Consider the following 22645-nt stretch of genomic DNA (forward strand, 5'->3'; position numbering starts at 1 on the left):
ACCCCACACACACTTTTTAAGATTTATTTATTTGAGAGAGCATTCTTGAGTATGAGCAGAGGGAGGGAGAAAGAATCTTAAGCAGACTCTCAGCTGAGTGCAGAGTCTCATGTGGGGCTCCATATCACAACCCTGAGATCACCACCTGAGCTGAAACCAAGAGTCAGATGCTCAACCAGCTGAACCACCCAGGCACCTGAGAGTCTTTATTTGTGTCTCTCTCATTTTCTTTCCTTTACTTGTTTTGTTCTTTAAATTCATGTATGAGTGAAATCATAATGGCATTTGTCTTTTTCTGACTGACTTATTTTAATGAGCACTATACCCTCTATCTCTATCCCAAGTTGTTGCAGATGGAAATATTTCATTCTTGAGGCATCTGGGTAGCTCAGTCAAGTGGCTGACTCTTGATTTTGGCTTAGGTCATGATCTCAGCATCATGAAATTAATCTCCACACTGGGCATGGGCTTGCTTAAGATTCTCTAGCCCTGTCCCCACTCCAGCCCCCCCCTCCCCCGCTCATGCATACTGTTTCCAGGGGAAAAAGTTTTTTTTTTTTAAGATTTTATTTATTTATTTGAGAGAGCATGAGCAGAAGGAGTGGCAGAGATAGAGGGACAAGCAGACTCCCCACTGAACATATGGAGCCAAACAGGTTTGATCCTGCTGCGCCACCCAGGGATCCCGGTAGTTTTATTTTTAACTTTGAGGAACTTCCATACTATTTTCCACAGTGGTTGCACCAACTTTGCATTCCTACCAGCAGTACCTGAGGGTTCCTTTTGATCCATATCCTCGCCAGCTTGTTGCTTATGTTTTGATTTGCATTTCCCCAATGATGAATGATGTTGAGCATCTTTTCAGGTGTCTGTTGGCCGTTTGTATGTCTTCTTTGGAGAATTGTCTGTTCGTGTCTTCCCCTTTTTAAATGGGATTTTTTGTTCTTAGTTGAACTTTATAAGTTCTTCATATATTTTGTATGGATATGATTTTTTTTTTTAAGAAGGAAAAGGGAGGGATCCCTGGGTGGCGCAGCGGTTTAGTGCCTGCCTTTGGCCCAGGGCGCGATCCTGGAGACCCGGGATTGAATCCCACGTCGGGCTCCAGGTGCATGGAGCCTGCTTCTCCCTCTGCCTATGTCTCTGCCTCTCTCTCTCTCTGTGTGACTATCACAAATTTAAAAAAAAATTTTTAAAAAGAAGGAAAAGGGATAGAGGGAGAGAATCTCTTTTTTTGAGAGAGAGAGGGAGAGTGTGTGCACATGCAGTGGTGGAGGGAAGGGGCACAGAAAGAGGGAGAAGGAGAATCCCAAGCAGGCTTTATGCTCAACATGAGCCCAGTACAGGACTCAATCCCATGACCCTGAGATCAACCACCCAAGCTGAAACCAAGAATCAGTTGCTCAACTGACTGAGCCACCTAGGCACCCCCAAATGTGATTTCTAAGAATGCTGTATGTGATTTTTTATGTCAGTGCCACTCACTCCTTTGAATTTTGTTATTTTCCAAGAATCATTTCACAGTCTGTCATCAAAAGTTATTTTTAGTGATCTCTTAGCTAAGAACTAGGTTAGATCCTTTTCAGGTCTGTGGAATATAGGCATACCTTGTTTTACTGCACTATACAGATAACTGCATGTTTTTCAAATTAAAGATTTCTGTTGAGCAAGTCTTTTGGTGCTATTTTTCCAACAGCATTTTGTCACTTCGTGTCTGTCACATTTTGGTAATTTTCTCAGTATTTCAAACTTTTTCATTATTACTATATATATATATATATATGATTTAATTAATTAATTAATTAATTAGAGAGAGGGAGAGAGTGGCAGAGACACAGGCAGAGGGAGAAGCAGGCTGTATGCAGGGAGCCCAACATGGGACTCGATCCTGAGATCACACCCTGGGCTGAAGGCGGTACTAAACTTCTGAGCCACCCAGGCTGCCCTATATTTCTGATAGTGATCTGTGATCAGTTATCTTTGGTGTTACTATTGTAATTGTTTTGGATACCACTAAAACAGCAGACTTAATAATAAATGTGTTTGTTCTGACTCCTGCCCTGTTTCTCTCCCTCTCCTTAGGCCTCCCTGTTTCCTGAAACATAACAATGTTGAAATTAGGCAGTAAACCCCACAATAGTCTCTGAGCATTCAAGTGGAAGGAAGAGTCCCAGGTGTCTCACTTTACATCAAAAGCTAGGAATGTGGGGATCCCTGGGCAGCGGTTTGGCGCCTGCCTCCGGCCCAGGGCGTGATCCTGGGGACCTGGGATCCAGTCCCATGTCAGGCTCCCTGCATGGAGCCTGCTTCTCCCTCTGCCTGTGTCTCTGCTTCTCTCCCTCTTGGTCTCTCATGAATAAATAAATAAAATCTTTAAAAAATAATAAAAATAAAATAAAAAGCTAGGAATGATTAAGCATAGTGAGGAAGGCATGTTGAAAGCGAGATAGACCAAGAGGTAGGCCCCTTGAGTCAGTTAGCCAAGTTGTGACTGGAAAGGAAAAGTTCTTGAAGGAAATTTAAAAGTGCTACTCCAGTGAACACATGAATGTCAAGAAAGCAGAGTGGTCTTACTGCTGACGTGAAGAAAGTTGGAGTGGTCTGAAAAGATCAAACCAGCCATAATAACGCTCGCTTATGCCAAAACCTAATCCAGAGCAAGACCCTAACCCTCTTCAATTCTGTGAAGGCTGAAAGAGGTGAGGAAGCTGCAGAAGAAAGGTTTAAACCTAGCAAAGGTGGATTTATGGGGTTTGAGGAAAGAAGCCATCTCCATAACAGAAAAGTATGAGTTGAAGCAGTAAGTGCTGAAGCAATAAGAAGCTGCAGCAACATCCAAGTAAGGACCCTCCATCAGCAAAAAGATTATGACTAGTTGGAAAAATCAGATGATGGTTAGCAATTTTTAGCAATAAAATATTTTAATTAAGCTATATGTACATTTTTTAGGCATAATACTGCACACTTATTAATAAACTACAGTATAGTGTAAACAGCTTAGTACACCATGAAACCAAAAAGTTCATTTAACTAGCTCTGTGGCACTATTTGCCTTATTGCCATGGTCTGGAACTGAATCTATAATACCTCCAAAGTACACTGGAACACAGATTGTAAATTACCTGATCTGTTTAATAATTTGTTACCTAGTCATTAAATTTGTCAGTTTCTAAGAGCTAGACCCAAAAGACTTTTCTAAAGAAGATAGTAAATTACTGTATCTATTACTCTTGCACTTATAGAAATTTTATGAAGCTAAAATCAAACACAAGATTGGTTAAAATTGGGCAGCCCAGGTGGCTCAGGGGTTTAGCACTGCCTTCGGCCCACGGTATGATCCTGGAGACCCGGGATCGAGTCCTGCGTCGGGCTCCCTGCATGGAGCCTGCTTCTCCCTCTGCCTGTGTCTCTGCCTCTCTCTCTCTCTCTCTCTCTCTCTCTCTCGTTGTCTGTCATGAATGAATGAATGAATGAATAAATAAAATCTTTAAAAAGGTTGGTTAAAATTTAGTCACTATTTTTTTAAGACACTGTATTTTTTAATTTTCCCATAGGTTTCTTTTTTTTCCAAAAAAAATTTCTTTTATTTATTTATTCATGAGATAGAGCGGCAGGAAGAGACACAGGCAGAGGGAGAAGCAGGCTCTTTGCTTGGAGCCGGATGTGGGATTCCATCCCAGACCCCAGGATCACTTCCTGAGGCAAAGGCAGACAGACGCTCAACAGCTGAGCCACCCAGGCATCCCTTCCCATAGGTTATTAAAATTAGAGAGGTGCCTTGGTGGCTCAGTCAGTTTAAGTGTCTGTTGATTTCAGCTTGGGTCATCATCTCAGGATGGTGAGCTCAAGCCCTGCATGGGGCTCCTTGCTCAGTGCACAGTCTGCTTGGGATTTTCCCTCTCCTTCTGCACCCCACTCCTACCCCATGCTTTGCTCTCTCTCTCTTGCTCTCTCTCAAATAAATAAAACTTTAAAAATTCTATTAGAGACAAACCTCAGTGGTGTAATAGCGGTAACTGCAATTATTGCATCTAGTGCAGGTACAGATGGAAATTTCATTTCATGGTTGAAGATATGTTTATAATTCTGCTTTAGACTGAATTAAAATGGGATGTTAGCATCTGAGAGGGAGAAATTATTGGAGTTAAATGAAATGATTTTTGTTGTTTATAAGTTTAAGGCATTATATTCTAGATTGCTTTTCAGGACCATTTATCCTACCTAATAGGTAGATGTAGGTGTTCTGTTTTTAAGAGTGTGATTTATTTTTCTAGGAACTTTTTGAACAGTAAAATTCATGAAGTTACTTTATATTAAGCAAATAAGTATATGATAGGAATGAGTAAATGTGCATTGAAATACTTGATATTTGACAATGAACAAAAGACTTGTACTTAAAAATGAATATAGATTTATAGTATCCAAAATCTTTCAGCAAAAGTTAATTGAAATGTTTCATGTCCTGAATACCTGTTCAGGAAAATGTAATATAAACCCCCAACATATGTTTAATATATTTCTTTTTTAAAAAGCATGTTTTCAAACTTTACGATATGTCCCTTTTATTCAGATATGTAACATTGATCTCTTGGAAGTAAATTTGGATCTTTTCACCCTCAACACTTAGAACCATGTGAAACATGAAACTGGGACACCTTGGTGCAGCTTAGACACAATTTTAGACACAGTTCAACAAGTCCTTACTGAGCTTTATAATAGATTATGAAGCATTCTTTACCAGGAGCATGGATGAATCTGTTAACTACATGAAATAATGCTCTATACCTTATCCCCATCCTCTGTGCTCATATTTGCTTTCAGAAGCAAGGCATTCTTTGATAGTAGTAAAGGGCTCAAGAAATGAGATCATTAAACAGAAATTCCTGTCATGACACTTGGCAATCGAAATCCCAACAGTGGATGCCTGGATGGCTCAGGCAGTTAAGTGTCTGTCTTTGGCTCAGGTCATGATCCTAGGGTCCTGGGATCAGGCTCTGTGTTAGGCTCCTTGCTTGTTGGGGAGCCTGCTTCTTCCTCTTCCACACTTTTGCACTCTCTCCTCTTCCTCTTTCTCTCTCAAATAAATAAAATCTTTTTTTTTTTTAATGAGAAAAACCACATTTTAATTGATTCTGAATCAAAGGATGGATGAAACTAAAGCCAGATAGATTATTTAGTCCTATTCTGGGAGAATTCTTAAGACACTGATCTATATAACTCTTAACACACCTTATCTTTTTCTCTTTCCTCCCTCTAATATCAATTAGCCATCCATTCCAGAGGTTAACAACAACAAAAAAAAATGAGGTAGAGGCACCTGGCTGGATCAGTCAGAGCATTCTACTCTTGATCTTTGGGTCTTAAGTTTAAGAACACCCCACATTGGGTGTAGAGCTCACAAAACAAATATAAACAAACAACTGAGGCAGGCTGTAAGATGTTAAGGGACTTATCCAAGGTAACACATCTAATAAGCAGATCAGGCCTGGAACCAAGTCTTCTAAATTTGCTGCCTTCTGAATTACACTGTGGTTCTTATTCTCCAGTTGTAAAGTATGATTCCTAAAATTAGGAAACTCCTTATAGAGCAGGTGTACTAAATAAGGATGTTAATTAACAAGTATGGGATTTTTGCCTTTCTTTTTGCACTCCTCTAATTATTTGTCTGTGTTAGCTAAGTCTGACTTCCAGGCAAAACTGAAAGACATGAAAAATGAAACCATTTTGTGAAAAGAAAAAAAAAAAAACACATACTGAGGACCACTTGGGTAGCTCAGTGACTGAGGGTATGCCTTTGGCTCAGATCGTGATCCCGGGGTCTTGAGATTAAGTCCTGCATCAGGGTCCCCAGATGGATCCTGCTTCTCCCTCTGCCTCTCTCTCTGTGTGTCTCTCTGAATAAGTAAATCTTTAAAAAATGGATGAGATAGAGGATTGTTTATATTTAATATTGACTATTTCTGTTGACTTAACACTTTATTATACTTTTTAATTGTGGCAAAATATACTTAAGATTTACTATAGTAACCATTTTAAAGTATGCAACTTGGTGGCATTAAATATATTCACAGCGTTTTGCAGCAGTCACCATTATCCAGTTGCAGAGCTTTTCCATTATCCCAAACATAAACCTCATATTCATTAAGTAGTCACATTTCCTTCTCACCAGCCCCTGATAATCAGTAATCTGTTTTTGGTCTCTGGATTGGATATTTCATACAAATGGAATTATATAATATGTGCCATTTTGTGTATTTGGTATCTTTCATTTAGCATAATGTTTTCAAGGTTCATCCATGTGGTAACATGTATTAATACTTCATTCTTTTTTTTTTTCTTTAAGATTTTATTTATTCATGAGAGAGAGAGAGAGAGGCAGGGACACAGGCAGAGGGAGAAACAGGCTCCATGCAGAGAGCCGGACCTGGGACTCGATCCCAGGTCTCCAGGAAGGTAGTGCTAAACCACTGAGCAACCTGGGCTGCCCTTCATTCCTTTTTATAGCTGAATAATATTCTATTATATGGATATATCACTTTTTTGTTTCTCTATTCACCTATTGATGGACATTTAGATTGTTTCTGCTTTGTGGCTATTATGAATAAAGCTGCTGTGAACATTGATTTACAAATTGTTGTGTAGACGTATATTTTCATTTCTCTTGGATATATACCTAAGAGTGCCAATATTAGGTCATATGGTAACTTCTATGTTTAACTTTTTGAAGAACCACAAATTGTTTTCAGCAGTTATACCATTTAATATTTCTACCAGCAATGTCAAATAAATAAAACCATTATTGGCATTTTGTTATGTATCTCTTTAGTCTTTTGCTTCCAGAACAGGAATTTCTTTTTTGTCCTCTTTCATCTTCGTTTATTTCTTCCCTTTTACTAAACACTCTGATTTGTTATCCATCTCCTCCTCACCACATATTATGCATATGTGTGCGTAGACCACATTCTGTTTTTTTTTCCATAGACCACGTTCTTATATAACTTTATATCCTAGGTATCCGTGCAGGCTGATAAGTAAGTAATTATGGAATATATGTCAGCTTTTAGAACTTTCACACCAGTAGCAGAGCATCGCCAATTAATATTTCCTCTGCGTTCACTGCCTCAACTGGAACTCTGCTAGAGATACTTGGAATTGAGAATTGACCAAAACGATGGTATATAAATGTCAGTTGGGAGACTAGAACATGCCTAGTTGGGTTTGAAAAGTAACTATATGGGCAGCCGGGGTGGCTCAGTGGTTCAGCACAACCTTCAGCCCACAGCGTGATCCTGGAGACCTGGGATCAAGTCTCACGTCGGGCTCCCTGCAAGGAGCCTGCTTCTGCCTCTGCCTATGTCTCTGCTTCTCTCTTTGTATCTCATGAGTAAATAAATGAAACCTTTAAAAAAGAAAAAAAAAAAAAAAAAAAGAATACGTTACAGATGCAGTTAAAGCCACCCAAGACCTCTTTTTGATTCCTTTCGTTTCCCCACAAAGGTATTTACTGCCCCAAATTTGGTATTTCTGATTCCTGTGAACCTAAAACACTAGAGCAAGGCCACCAGTTTATTATATGAGATATATCCTCCAAATTAGACTTTACCAGTATAGACCAGAATTGCCTACAGATGCAAGCCTCCTCTTATATCAGAAACTTTCTAGCCCCTGGAAAAATGTTGGGAATTTGCCAAAGAAGTATTTGTGTCATCTCTTAACTGCATATCTTAAGTCAGAGCCTAAGAGCTTAAGCCTTTCAGTTGATAACTAGGTATCTGGAAAGGAAGGAATGCTATGACACATGATTTGTTTTTAAAAATCTAGCTGTGGTGAGGGATCCCTGGGTGGCTCAGCGGTTTGGTGCCTGCGTTTGGCCCAGGGCGTGATCCTGGAGTCCTAGGATTGAGTCCTGCATTGGGCTTCCGGCACGGAGCCTGCTTCTCCCTCTGCCTGTGTGTCTCTGTCTCTGTCTTGTCTCTGTCTATCATGAATAAATAAATAAATCTTTAAAAAAAAATCTAGCTGTAGTTACTATTAAATAGTTGATGACTGTGGTGATAAGCAAGTTCTGTGGCTTTGTGATTACTTAGAACAAGTTATGCACGTGTGTGAGAGAAAATGAAAATCTAACAGACTCATAATTTGTATTTCTGAATTATCTTTGATAGCTAATTATAGGTATGGTTATATAAAGCACACTCTAGGTGCATCTGGAAGCTCAGTGGTTTAAGCGTCTGCCTTCAGCTCAGGTCATGATCCCAGAGTCCCGGGTTTGAGCCCTGCATTAGGCTTTCCGCTGAGCAGGGAGCCTTCTTTCCTCCTCCCTCCTTGTGCTCTCTGTTGCTATCTCTGTGTCTGTGTGTGTCCCTCTCTCTCAAATAAATAAAATCTTAAAAAATAAACTGTTCGGTCAGCTTGGGTGGCTCAGCGGTTTAGCACCACCTTCATTCCAGGGCCTGATCTTGGAGACCCAGGATCGAGTCCCATGTTGGGCTCCCAGCGTGGAGCCTGCTTCTCCCTCTGCCTGTGTCTCTGCCCCGCCCCCCCCCCCCCCCCCCGTGAATAAATTTAAAAAAATTAAAAAAAAAAACTGTTCAGGTGACTTTTCTAAAGTCCTTTAAAAATCCTCAAAAGAGAGGCACCTGGGTAGCTCAATTGGTTGAGCATCTGCCTTCAGTTCGGGTCATTTGAGCCCCAAATTGGGCTCCTTGCTGGGCAGGAAGCCTGCTTCTCTCTCCTTGCTGCTTCCCCTCCTTGTGCTCTCTGTCCAATAAATACACAAAAATCTTTTTTAAAAAGCCTTAAAAGGGCAGACCAGGGTGCTCAGCGGTTTAGCGCCTACCTTCAGCTCAGGGAGTGATCCTGGAGTCCCGGGATCAAGTCTCACGTTGGGCTCCCTGCGTGGAGCCTGCTTCTCCCTCTGCCTGTGTCTCTGCCTATCTCTCTCTCTCTGTGTGTGTGTCTCTCATGAATAAATAAAATCTTTAAAAAAAGAAAGCCTTAGAATTATAGTGAATTATGTTATTGCTATAGGTGGTGGCACATTAAAATAATGCCTAAATTGGATTTATTTTTTTCTAAATTGGATTTAAGTTTTGATTACTAGTACCTATTATTGATTGATCATATGTATCTTATTTTAGCAATTCTACGTAACAAGGAGTTTGCCTCTTGTGATATTGTGTTATTTTGCTTTTTCATTTATAGTGATAGATTCCTGTGGCCTTTCAAATGGTTGAATAATGATGGAAATGGATCCAAAATTATAAGTGACCACTCTACTGAAGCAGAAGATTATTTCTTCATATCACCTTCCAGTTCAGTTGTCTTTAGGAAGAAGCAGAACAAGTGAAAGAGAGAAAACTGAAGAGAAGAAAACCTCACTGAGGAACTGTTTTACTTCCTCCTTGACTGACTGCTCCTTAACTTCTTTCTTTCTACTTGTTTTAATTTTGCTGTGAATTTATAAATAGTGAAGACCAAAGAAATAGAAGATACATTTGGGAGCTTTATGTTACCAAGAAATTTGCCTTGAAAGCTGCTATTCTTTGGAGGAAAACATATATTCTGTCAGATTAAAAACAAACAAGATTTCTTTATGTCCTTAGATTTTGAAGAATAAAACAAATATAAATATCTGCACACATTTTAGCAGCTCTGTAGGAATAATGAGATACTTGTAAATTAAGGGCTTTGTTATGTGGATGTTTTGCCACAGGAATTGATTGCTCAGAAGATCTTTTTAGCTCTTTGATGTTATATTTTTGACCTGTTGCTTGGATGGCATTATTTGCCCACACATGAGTTCACTTGTTTTTTCAGCTATGACCTTGCCATGAACAGTGTTTGCACTCGATGTGCAAATGTCCATGTATTATCTGTTTAAGCAACAAAATAGTGCCATCACTCAAGGAAGTTGAATGAGGTGAACATAGACATAGCTCTTCCCCTTCCCCCCATTTTTTAAATGTAACAAATACTTTTTATATTCCCCTTCCCCTTCCCCTTTCCCCTTCCCCTTTTTGGAGACGTGTCAGGAACCTGGATAGTTTAAGATGAGCAATTGAGGGGACTTGAGAGAGTAATACATACAGAGCCTGGCTTCCTTGTGCTTTATCACAAGGCGTGCTGCTGGCCAGCCTATTTAAGCACCCTTTTAACAAGAGAACCTCGTGGGAAATCCAGCTGGCAGACTCAAGGAGTTCGGGATACAGGACCACAGAGGTTACACTCTGGGGTAAATATTCTCCTATGTCTAATTTTGGAAGAAGACTGTATGTTATGTATCGTGGAAAATAGCTGCTGTTTTCTGGTATATTTAATTTTGGAGAACTTGAGTGAGGTGATGTGGAGACACCAGTGGATCTCTTAGAAAAACTGATACTAGTTAGTATTTGAGGAAATTAATGGGAACTAAATGGAACAATTCTTGAGAATCTGTATCTTCCTTCTTTAGGAAGATATTTTCTGCTTTTGCCACAAGTTACCAGAGTACCTGAAGCAGATTAATCTCTTTTCATAAGTATCAGTAGTTTAAAGTAGGTGTTTATTCTTAATGTTCTTCTGTTAAAACTCAAGAATTCATTAGCTTTCATATAACCTTCCAGATCTGTGTCAAAGTTTTCTGATTATGTGTTTTTCATAGTCATTATTCATGGACTGTTGGTTTTGTTTAGAACCTCTTTGAGATATAGAGCCTGATAAGTAATCTTAGAGAGGCTTAGAGGGCAGGTCTTTCTGTAAAGAGGAGATCTTAGAGAAATCACAGATTCTACATTGATACCAGATACTTACAAATGTAAATGATTTGAGTTTTCCTATTTTCAGATCCTGGCCATGAGGTTGGATGCCTCACCTTGCTGAAAAGAGACACTGGACCTAAATGGCGCAGCATGACTTTGTTCCTGCTTGGCTAAATTTCTCAACACCACAGTCAGCTAAGGTACTATTCTTCATTCCTATAGTAACCTTCCAAATACCAGTTCTTTTTATCCCCAACTTATTAATGGCTTCTATTTTACAGTCTAGGTGTTCTTGTATATTCAGCTTTGCCTGTTTAAAATATATTTTCATAGACTTACTAATTTATTTTAACAGGATATAAACAATTAGGCAGTCTAAGTCATTGTGGGCCCTGCCACTGCCAAATGTCTTCCTCTCTTCTTTTTTTCATTGTTTGCTAAGCTTTTCTCATTATGTGGACATTTAAGATTTCCTGGATTAACTGCACTACACTTTGGAACTAAAACATATCTGCTAATTTATTATTTAGGTAAAGAGGGGTAGAGGTAAAAGGGAAATAGTTTTTTTGAGAAATAGACCGTTAGGGTGAATGCAATTTGTCTATAGTAGTAAATAAGGAGGAAAGGGAGAGACTTTCACTACTACATGGATCTCATATAAAATCCTAGAAATTCTGATTTAGGGGCAATAATCTAATGATTTCAGATGTATGTTGTATTAGGAATAGACAAGTGACAACAACCAGTTCATATAGAGTGAAGCATCCTTAGTCACAGTACACAAAAGAACAACCTCAACTATTGATAAAGAAGACCTTTGGGAAGTTAATAAACTTAAGAATGCTCCCCATTGGGATCCCTGGGTGGCTCAGCGGTTTAGCGCCTGTCTTTGGCCCAGGGCGTGATCCTAGAGACCCGGAATCGAGTCCCACAACAGGCTCCCTGCATGGAGCCTGCTTCTCCCTCTGGCTGTGTCTCTGCCTCTCTCTCCCTCTCTCTGTGTTTCTCATGAATAAATAAGTAAAATCTTAAAAAAAAAAAATGCTCCCCGTTTTGCCAACTAATAGAGGAGGGACAAAATTGATGTGTAATTTTAAAAGGGGGGGTGCCTATCTTCCTTTTTTTTTTTTTTTTTTTTTCTTAAAGAACTTACTTATTTTAGAGAGCATAATCAGAGGGAAGGGTGTGTGTGTGACGGGGGAGAACACATCCTGACACAGGGCTTGATCCCAGAACCCTGAAATGATGACCTGAGCCAAAATCAAGAGTTGGACACTTAACTGGCTAAGTCACTCAGGCGCCCCTGTTTGTTTGTTTGTTTTCTTTTTTCAGAGAGAGTGCCTACTCTTGAAAATGGAGTGGAGGGGACAGAGGGAGAGGGAAAGAGAATCTCAAGCACAGGGCTTGATAATCACAACCCTGAGATCACCACCTGAGCTGAAATCAAGAGTCAGACACCCAACTGACTGACCTGGCCAGGCCCCTTTCCCTGTTTTTAAATGTGAATTTTGGGGCAGATGTTCCTAATCTATCTAGACCCACAATCTTTTGCTCTAAACTTAATTTTGAATTGCCCTTTTGAAATTCCCAAGATCTCATAATTGACATAATCTGACCCAAAGGTTGGGTGATCTTTTGAAATTTTTGAAAATTGAAATTCCCAAGATCTCATATTCCCAAGATCTCATAATTGACATAATCTGACCCAAAGGTTGGGGATGGTGAGCTGGGGGATTAGGTGTGGGATCCAGGAAAGCGTTTAAAAGTAGGTAGAGAGGGGGATCCCTAGGTGGCACAGCGGTTTAGTGCCTGCCTGCCTTTGGCCTGGGCGTGATCCTGGAGACCCGGGATCGAATCCCACGTCAGGCTCCCGGTGCATGGAGCCTGCTTCTCCCTCTGCCTGTGTGTCTGCCTCTCTCTCTCTCTCTGTGTGTGACTATCATAAATAAAAATTAAAAAAAAAAAAAAGTAGAGAGGGACGCCTGGGTGGCTCAGCGATTTAGCGTCTGCCTTCGGCGCAGGGTGTAATCCTGGGATTGAGTTCCATATCAGGCTCCCTGCGTAGAGCTTGTTTCTTTCTCCCTCTGCCTATGTCTCTGCCTCTCTCTCTATGTCTCTCATGAATAAATAAAATAAAATCTTTAAAAAATAAAAGTAGGGGCAGCCCGGGTGGCTCAGTGGTTTGGCGCCACCTTCAGCCCAGGGCCTGATCCTGGGGACCTGGGATCGAGTCCCGAGTCGGGCTTCCTGCGTGGAGCCTGCTTCTCCCTCCGCCTGTGTCTCTGCCTCTCTCTCTCTCTCTGTGTCTCCCATGAATAAATCTTTAAAATAATAATAATATAAAAGTATGTAGAGGGCACCTGGGTGACTCACTTGGTTAAGTGTCTGCCCTTGGCTCAGGTCATGATCCCAGAGTCCTGAGATCAAGCCCCACCTCGGTTTCCCTGCTCAGCAGGGAGCCTGCTTCTCCAACTCTCCTCCCTGCTTATTCTCTGTCACTACCTCTGTCTCTTGTCTCTGTCTCTCTCAAATAAATAAATAAATATTTTTGAAGAATGAAAGTATGTAGATCTTATTATCTGCGAAGAATAATCTAGCACAGTGAAGTAAGTAAAAAGAATTGGGAAATGAAATTTCACTGTTTACAGTAAAGCTGCAGTAAACAAAGTTGTGCGGTGTTGGGATAAGGATAGACATAAAGTAATGGAAGAGAATAGAGAATTCAAAAATAGTCCTATACATACAGTCCGTTGATTTTTGACTAAAGTGCCAAGGTAATTTAATGCAAAGTGATTTAGCATTTAGTAATTTAGATTTAGTCTTTTTAGGAAATGGTTCTAGAACTGTGTATATCTATCTATCTATCTATCTATCTATCTATCTATCTATGTGGAGGGGAGTGAGAACCTTGACCTTAATCTTCTATCACACACACAAAAATTAACCTGAAGTGGATCATAACCGAAGTTAAAGAGCTAAAAACTATAAAACCAAGGAAATAGATGTAAAGATAACTTTGCCCCAACCTGTAGTTTTCTTCTATGCCTTTGTCAAATTTTGCCTTTGTCAACCTGTAGTTTTCCTCTATGCCTCTATGCCTTTGTCCATGTTTTTCAGTTTTTTAGACTTTGACCTCTCATTTGAAACTATAGAATGTTCTAGAATAAATTATTTGGAATAGGGAGGGACATGAGAGTTCATCTATAACCGTGTTTCTCAATCTGCCACCTTTACATTGTATAACCTTAAAGACTTACTTTCCCTGACCTCTTTCCTCATGTGTAAATGAGTAAAATGAGGATGCCAAATTATAGTACTGTTATGAATATAAAATTAATGTTTAGAAGTAAGTGTTATGAAACTATAAAAACCATGTCGTTGTTAAAGTTGTTAATGGCCTACCAAGTTGGGGTGGTATTTAAACCATTTCTTTCTCCCCAATTCCAAAATAATTTACAGAAATAATTAAGCTATTTAGAATTTTTTTAAGCAAACATCTTGCTTTTCCTTTCCTATTATAAGGTTAACATAATATCTTTAAGTGTAAAGTTTGAGGGCTTATTTATGGATATCAATAGGGTTTTTTTTTTTTTCCACCTTCTTTTGCAAATAATTGAAGTAGCTGCCTTTTCTCCCTTTTTGGGATACAGTAAATGAGTTAATGAGTGAATGTGTAACTTATGTCTATGACCATACCACCCTGACAATGCCCAATCTTGTTTGAATATGTAACCTAGGACTTCTCTAACTTAGGGGCCTATAGTACCCTTATTATGGCCGATATGCTCATAATGGGGGTTTCTTCCACTATTATTACTTGTTTTCTGAAAGGCTGATGCAAAACATAAGATACTGAGATTGATATCTTCTTAATCTGTTTCTCTGTACTTTACCATCTTAGTCACCTACAGCCACCTTCGAAAAACACGGAGAGCACCTACCCCGAGGAGACCGTAGATTTGGAGTAAGCCGCCGTCGACATAATTCTTCTGATGGCTTTTTTAACAATGGACCTCTACGTACCACAGGAGGTGAGCCATGCCCAACTTCCATGACTGTATTTAAGCTAGACGGAAAAAAAAATAAGCTAGACGAGCCCACATTGGGGGTGCATGTCCATAATCTTGATATGATGGTTTGTTTTTTGTTGTTTTTTTTTTTTTAAGATTTTATTTATTTATTCCTTTTTCTTTTTAAAGATTTATTTATTTATTTATGATAGACATAGAGAGAGAGAGGCGCAGAGACACAGAAGGAGGGAGAAACAGACTCGATGCCGGGAGCCCGATGTGGGAATGGATCCCGGGACTCCAGGATCGCGCCCTGGGCCAAAGGCAGGCGCCAAACTGCTGAGCCACCCAGGGATCCCTATTTATTTATTCTTGAGAGAGAGGCGGGGGGAGAGGAAGAGACACAGCCAGAGGGAGAAGCAGGCTCCATGCAGGGACCCCGACGTGGGACTCGATCCCGGGTCTCCAGGATCACACCCTGGGCCGAAGGCGGCGCCAAACCACTGAGCCACCTGGGCTGCCCGACATGATGTTTTTTAAACATGTTTCTCAGGCAGTCCGGGTGGTTCAGTGGTTTAGCGCCGCCTTCGGCCCAGGGTGTGATCCTGGAGACCCGGGATCGAGTCCCACGTCGGGCTCCCTGCATGGAGCCTGCTTCTCCCTCTGGCTGTGTCTCTGCCTCTCTCTACCCACCCCCCACCCCCCGTGTCTCTCATGAATGAATAAATAAAATCTTTAAAAAAAAAAAAAGTTTCTCAATTTGATCTTCCAGTTGTCATTATTCAGTTACGTTGGCTTTCTAACATTCTTGTGTTCTCATGTGTCATTTTTTTCAGTTGAAGATTTAATGTAGAAATTATATTTTTTAGGAAAGATAATTTCTTGATTTCTTTTTTGTGGACTTAATCTTTTATTTTAAAAGGTCCCCTGAAGAGCTTTTGGTAGTATTATTAATCAGATCAGGAAGCAGAAATCTAATGTGTTATTTCTCCTTACTATTCTAGATTCCTGGCACCAGCCCTCCCTGTTCCGCCACGATTCAGTGGATTCTGGTGTCTCTAAAGGAGCTTATGCTGGAATCACAGGGAACCTCTCTGGTTGGCATGGCTCTTCCCGAGGTCATGATGGCATGAACCAGCGTAGTGGGGGTGGCACAGGCAACCATCGCCACTGGAATGGCAGCTTCCACTCCCGGAAAGGCTGTGCCTTTCAAGAAAAGCCACCTACAGAGATTAGGGAAGAAAAGAAAGAAGACAAGGTGGAAAAATTACAGTTTGAAGAGGAAGACTTTGTAAGTATGAAGGTTTAGATGTATGATTAAAACCTAACAAATAATGCTGTAAATAGAAGACTGTTAATAATGAGAAGATTGAAGAAATTACTAAAAAGAAAGTCCCTAAGTTTAGATTTTTACTGTGTTTAGAGGGAAGGAGTTGATTAGTAGGAAGATAGTGATGAAAATTCCTCTGTAACTTTTAGCAAATCTTGTTTTTCATCTTTATGCCTTTGAAACTTAAAAATTCTTAATTCCCTTTGAGTTTTGTAAGGTCAGCATTCAAAATTTGATACTCAAATTATGTATAAAGATGTAGTCTTGCATGTTGAATTGTCTTTCTCCAACTATCCTAAGTTTTTTCTTTTATATAAAATAATTGTGATGTTACAAATATGCAATTGTAAGTATTTAAGCTGTTGCCTGTATATACAGTAAAACTTTGCTGTTGTATGTTGAATTATATGCCTTTTGGCTTCTTAGCCTGAAGAAGAGTTTTCAGTGCACCTTAAAAAAGTTTACTATATTTTATTAACAAAACATATCCAAATTATTTTAATATGTGATTGGTATCTTTAAATCATTAGTGAGGTAACTGACGTTATTTTTTGTACTAGGTCTTCAAGATCTTTGTGTATTCTATACTTGTTTGTAGCATGATCTCAGTATAAATCGCGTACTTTCTGAGTGCCTAACAACTACATTTAGCTGGTGGCTACCATATTGAACAAAACAGCTCTAGTTATTTTTAGGTAGCACATTAAATTAGCCAATCACTTCCGTGACAGTCAATTTAATAAATTAATAAAGCCAACTGAATAAGAGTCAAATTTAGGTGTCAGCTCCTCTTCTCATATAGCAAATGTTCTGGGCTTCTTTAAATGTTATTTTTTAATGTGAATTCTTAACCCCCAGGCACCTATTCTTCAAAACTTTATTTGTGGAAAGGTTTATACTGCCCCGACCTTGAATATTTGTACAGAATGTTCTAAGTATCCAGTGGTCCAGAACTTACTATAACACCAAATTATAACTTTCAATATTTCAATTATTTCAGTTATTCAATAAACTTAGCATTTAAGAAAGACCAATGGGTATAATTAACAAAATCTCTGTTGCTCATTACACTTTGGGAACTTGGTTAAAATCTTTGATCAGACCAGCAACAACAAAAAGTTTAATTGTATTCCTGTGAGTTTCTTTTTGTATTTTATTCCACATAAGTAAATTAACCCACTGTAACTATAATTTATATGACATGAATGTTTATCTAAAAGTATACCTTACATTGTGACCAGAGCCAGATGAGCATATGGTAAAGTCTATTAGGATCTCTTTATTAAAAGTTTTGGTTTCTTACATGCTTTGGTTTAAAAAAAAAAAAAAAAAGATTATAGCAAACTAGAAGTCGTGGAGTAAAGTGGAAGTTGCTTGAGTATTTAAGAGCACCTTTTTGAATAGGTTTTGTACTACTAATTGGCAGAGTTTGATAAGAAGGCTCAGTATCAGTTCTGTGGCATTTCCAGTGGGAAATAAATAACAGAAAGAAAAATATTAAAGTAGCACAATCGATGCCTGCTAAGTGATTTAAGTGGAAGTTAGCTGTCAGTCAAACCTGAACCAGGTCAATAAGGGCAAATTAATACTACATTTATGTTTTAAAATATCTGAAATGTACATAAAAGTCTGGAGAAAAATAGTCAAGTATGCACATCACCAAATGAAAGCTTCCCTAATCCTACTCTCTTCACTTCCTTCCCAGAGGTAATCTTGATTTCAGTGCTTTATCATGTTTTTTATAAACTTCTACTACATATATGTATCCATAAGTAATATATATCATTTTCCTTGATTTTTATGTTTATAAAGATAGTATTGTAGTTCTCTGGTATTTGCTTAAAATTGTTTTGAGATTTATCTGCATTGATACATACAGCTCTAGATCAGTGGTTCTCAGCCAGGAGCACATTTTACAATGTGTGCCCGGCACATTTGGCAATATCTATGCAAATTTTGGTTGTCACAACTGGAGATAGTGCAATTTATATCTAGTATGTAGAGATTAGGGGTGTTGCTAAACATGGTGCAATGCACAGGACAACACCTGGTGAACTCTAGAATTACCTAGCCCCAAATGGCAGTAGTACCATGGTTGGAAAATGTTGCTTTAAATCTTTTTCACTATTATATAATATTTTGTTGTGTGAGTATACTGGATTTATTTATCCATTTTCCTGTTGACAGACATTTAGCTTGTAAAAGATCGTGGTTTAGAGGACAAATCTAAAGGATTGGAACCTGAGGTATTGTAACTAGAGAAGAAAGAGTCAAAAATAAGATTTCTATTTAAAGCAGATTGATGAATATAAGTTATTTGAAAAGGAAAAACAGCATAAGTGGAGGGAGAAGATAACAATTTCTTCGTACAAAAAATATGGATGAGATCTAGAGATGTGCACATGGAAGTAAAGATGATAGTTGATGATGGTGAATGGATAAGAATCACCCAAGGAGAGTGATCTATTCAGAGGGAACCTAGAATATGTGGAAATAGCAATAAGGAACTAACTGGTTGAAGAAGAAAGGGGTTTGTCAAGAAAGAGTAGTTAACCAAAAATGGCAAAATCTAGGTATGTAGACATGTTTACAGTGATTTTTCTGTATGTTTTTCTATACTGTACATTGTATAATTAGAAAGTCATTTTTTGTTTTAAAATGGTATTTGACTTAACAGTCTCAGTTATCTTGGACAAGTTAAATAATTTTCCCTGCATTGTCACATAGACAGTAATGTCTACATAGATAGTAAGGATCTTGATCTCAGGATCATGAGTTTGAGCCCCACATTGGGCATAGAGCTTACTTTTTAGAAATTCAGTTGTATTTTTATGTGCTAGCAGTAAACAATTGGAAAATGAAGTTTTATAAAATGCTTTTGTAAAGCAAAAAAAAAAATTTTAAAACTGTGTGGGAATAAAATGGGAATAAATTTAACGAAAGATATGAAAGACTTCTATACTGATTCACAAAATATTGCCAAGAGAAATTAAAGAAGATGTGTATAAAAGAGATATATCATTGTGAATGTGAGGCTTTGAATTAGACGACTCAACATGTTTAGGACATCAGTTCTACAGATTCTGCACAGCACCACCAAGCATGGGTTCTTACAGAAATGGACTAAGTTATTCTAAAATTTTCATTGACTAGAAAGACTCTGGAATACCCAAAGTGATTTTTTTTTTTAAGATTTATTTATTTATTCAGAGAGAGAGAAAGGCAGAAACACAGGCAGAGGGAGAAGCAGGCTCCATGCAGGAAGCCCGATGTGGGACTCGATCCCGGGTCTCCAGGATCACACCCCAGGCTGCAGGAGGCGCCAAACCGCTGCGCCACCAGGGCTGCCCCCCCCCAAAGTGATCTTGAAAAAGAACAGAGTTGGAGGACTTCTACTACCTAACTTCACTTAGTACAAAGCTATAATAAGATAATGTTATGTTATTATAAGGATAGACCAATAGTGAAGCAGAATAGCTCAGAAATAAACTTACAGGGATCCCTGGGTGGCGCAGCGGTTTAGCGCCTGCCTTTGGCCCAGGGCGCGATCCTGGAGACCCGGGATCAAATCCCACGTCGGGCTCCAGGTGCATGAAGCCTGCTTCTCCCTCTGCCTATGTCTCTGCCTCCCTCTCTCTCTCTCTCTCTCTCTCTCTCTCTGTGGGACTATCATAAATAAATAAATAATTTAAAAAAAGGAAATAAACATATTTATATAGTCATTTGATTTTCTTTAAAGAATTTTTTTTAAGATTTTTATTTATTCATGAGGGACACAGAGAGAGGGGCAGAGACAGAGGCAGAGGGAGAAGCAGGCTCCATGCAGGGAGCCTGATGTGGGACTCAATCCCAGGACTCCAGGTTCACACCCTGAGCCAAAGGCAGACTTCCAACCGCTTAGCCACCCAGGTGTCCCAGTCATTTGATTTTCAACAAAGATACTAAAGCAGACCAATAGAGAAGAAAATGTATTTTTAACAAATGGTCCTAGAATAATTTGTGTGTGTGTGTGTGTGTGTGTGATGAATAAGTAAAATCTTTAAAAAAAGAAAATATTTATAAAGCGTATGTATGAAAAGGGACTTGCATCTGCAATATAAATAACTCCTTGAATTCAATAATAAAAAAAGCAACTCAGTATATATTTTTCTTTCCTTTTTTTTTTTTTTGTTTTTTTGTTTTTGGAGAGACCGTGTGATTTGGGGGAGTGCAGAGGGAGAACGAGAGAGAATCTTTTTTTTTTTTTTAAGATTTTATTTATTTATTCATGAGAGAGAGAGAGGCAGAGACATAGGCAGCGGGAGAAGCAGGCTCCATGCAGGGAGCCTGACATGGGACTCCATCCCAGGTCTCCAGGATCACGCCCTGGGCCGAAGGCGGTGCTAAACCGCTAAGCCACGCGGGCTGCCCCTGAGAGAAAGAATCTTTTTTTTTTTTTTTTTTTTTTTAAGATTTTATTTATTTATTCATGAGAGACACAAAGAGAGAGAGAGGCAGAGGGGAAAGCAGGCTCCATTCAGGAAGCCTGATGTGGGACTCGATCCCAGGTCTCCAGGATCACACCCTGGGCTGCAGGCGGCGCTAAACCGCTGCGCCACCCAGGAATCCCTGAGAGAAAGAATCTTAAGCAGGCTCCACACCCAGCGCTAAGCTGACACAACTTGGGGCTGGATCTTAGAATCCTGTATTCATGACCGGAGCTAAAATCGAGGCAGACAGTTAACCAGTGGTGCCACTCAGGTGCCCCTCTTTCTTTTTTTTTTTTTTTTTTTACATTTATTTATTTAGAAGTGTCTGGGTGGCACAGTCAATTGAGTGTGGGACTCTGTTTCCAGCTTGGGTTGTGATCTCAGGGTTGTGAGATTGAGCCCCACATTGGACTCTGTGCTGAATGAGAAATCGGCTTTGAACTGTCTCTCCCTCTCCCTCTGGGCACCCTCCCCGACCCCGGGGCTCACACACTTGCACTTTCTTCTAAAAAAAATAAAACTTAAAGTTTATTTAAGTCATTTCTACCCACTGCCGGACTCAAACACAACCCTGAGATTGAGTCGCATGCTCTTCTGACTGAGCCAGCCACGTACCCTGACAACTCAATATTTTTAAAAATGAGCAAAATGTGAACAGATTCTTCACAATGGAAGATACACAAATGACCAACAGTCACGTGAAAAAAAAAATGGTCTGTTTCATTAGTCACAAGGGAAATGTGGAAATTGGAATTAAGATTATGAGATACTGATACCCACTTACCAAAATGGCTAAAATTTGTAAGTCTGAAAACACTAAATTTGGTGACATTTTCAAGCATTTGGAACTTTCTTTTTTTTTTTTTTTAATTTATTTATTTATTTATTTATGATAGTCACACACACACAGAGAGAGAGAGAGAGGCAGAGACACAGGCAGAGGGAGAAGCAGGCTCCATGCACCGGGAGCCCAACGTGGGATTCAATCCCGGGTCTCCAAGATCCCGCCCTGAGCCAAAGGCAGGCGCTAAACCGCTGCGCCACCCAGGGATCCCCATTTGGAACTTTCATACGTTGTAGGAGCATGAGGTAGTACAACTGTTTTGGGGAAAGGTTTGGCAAATTTTTATAAAACTAAACATAAACTTATTCTATGATCCAGCACTTCTAGATATTTACTCAAGAGAAAGTAAGGTATATGTGCATTTATTATAATTTTATTCATAAAAGCTCCAAACTGTAATCAGTTTAAATGTCTTTTGACACAAGAATAGAAAATTTGTGGTATAATCATGTAATGGACTACATATATTCATTAATAAAGAGTGACTAAAAGAAAGTGACTAATATAAGTTTCAGTGAAGCCTTACACAAGATGGTGCATACTCTCTGATTCTGTTGATGTGCTATTCTAGAATAGGCAAATAATCTTTGGTTGGAAAGATAGAGCAGTGGTTGCCTGTAGTGAGTGGGAATTGACTGGGATAGGGCATGAGGGAATCTTCTGGTTGCAGGAGGTAATTTTTATTTTTGGAGAGGTTGAGGAGTTACAAGCATTTTTCAAAACTCCTAGAATGATATACTTAGTATATGTGCATATCCTTTTATGTAAATTTTATTAAAAAATAGATTATCACCAGTCATGGGGGAAATAGATATAATAAACCTCCTGATGTAATGCACTGAGGATGCAACCTCACCTCTGTAAATTCTTTCTAGGAATGCATATCCTGAATCTAACCGTGAGAAAAATATCACACAAACTCAATTTGAAGTTTCTACTAAAGAATTACTAAAGATTCTACAAAAGAACTAGCCTCTGCCCTTTAAAAATGTTGTCCTGAGAGAAAAAATTGCAGATAAAGGAAAACTAAAGAAATAAGATAACTGGGATGCCTGGGTGGCTCAGTGGTTGAACATGTGCCTTTGGTTCAGGGCGTGATCCCAGGTCCTGTGGTCAAGTCCCACATCAGGCTCATCTCGGAGAGCCTGCTTCTCCCTCTGCCTTTGTCTCTTTCTCTCTCTGTATCTCTCGTGAATTAATAAAATCTTAGGAAAAAAAAAAGGGAAATAATTAAAGGAAGCATGTGAGAGGCA

At 39.2% G+C, this 22645-nt stretch overlaps 1 protein-coding gene across 4 annotated transcripts in view; it reads left to right on the plus strand.

The window, feature by feature from the left end:
* GPBP1L1 (GC-rich promoter binding protein 1 like 1) overlaps positions 1-22645 on the plus strand; it is a 61538-nt gene that overhangs the window by 19514 nt on the left and 19379 nt on the right. For all 4 annotated transcript variants that reach the window (XM_025420266.3, XM_025420268.3, XM_025420265.3 and 1 more), the window contains exons 2-5: positions 9205-10234; positions 10825-10939; positions 14641-14770; positions 15754-16040. In XM_025420266.3, coding sequence (XP_025276051.1) covers positions 10880-10939; positions 14641-14770; positions 15754-16040 — 477 coding nt within the window. In that variant the 5' untranslated portion in view covers positions 9205-10234; positions 10825-10879. The remainder of the gene's footprint in view (positions 1-9204; positions 10235-10824; positions 10940-14640; positions 14771-15753; positions 16041-22645) is intronic.

This window comes from Canis lupus, chromosome 15 (genome assembly GCF_003254725.2).
Source record: "Canis lupus dingo isolate Sandy chromosome 15, ASM325472v2, whole genome shotgun sequence".
Taxonomy (NCBI): Eukaryota; Metazoa; Chordata; class Mammalia; order Carnivora; family Canidae; genus Canis; species Canis lupus.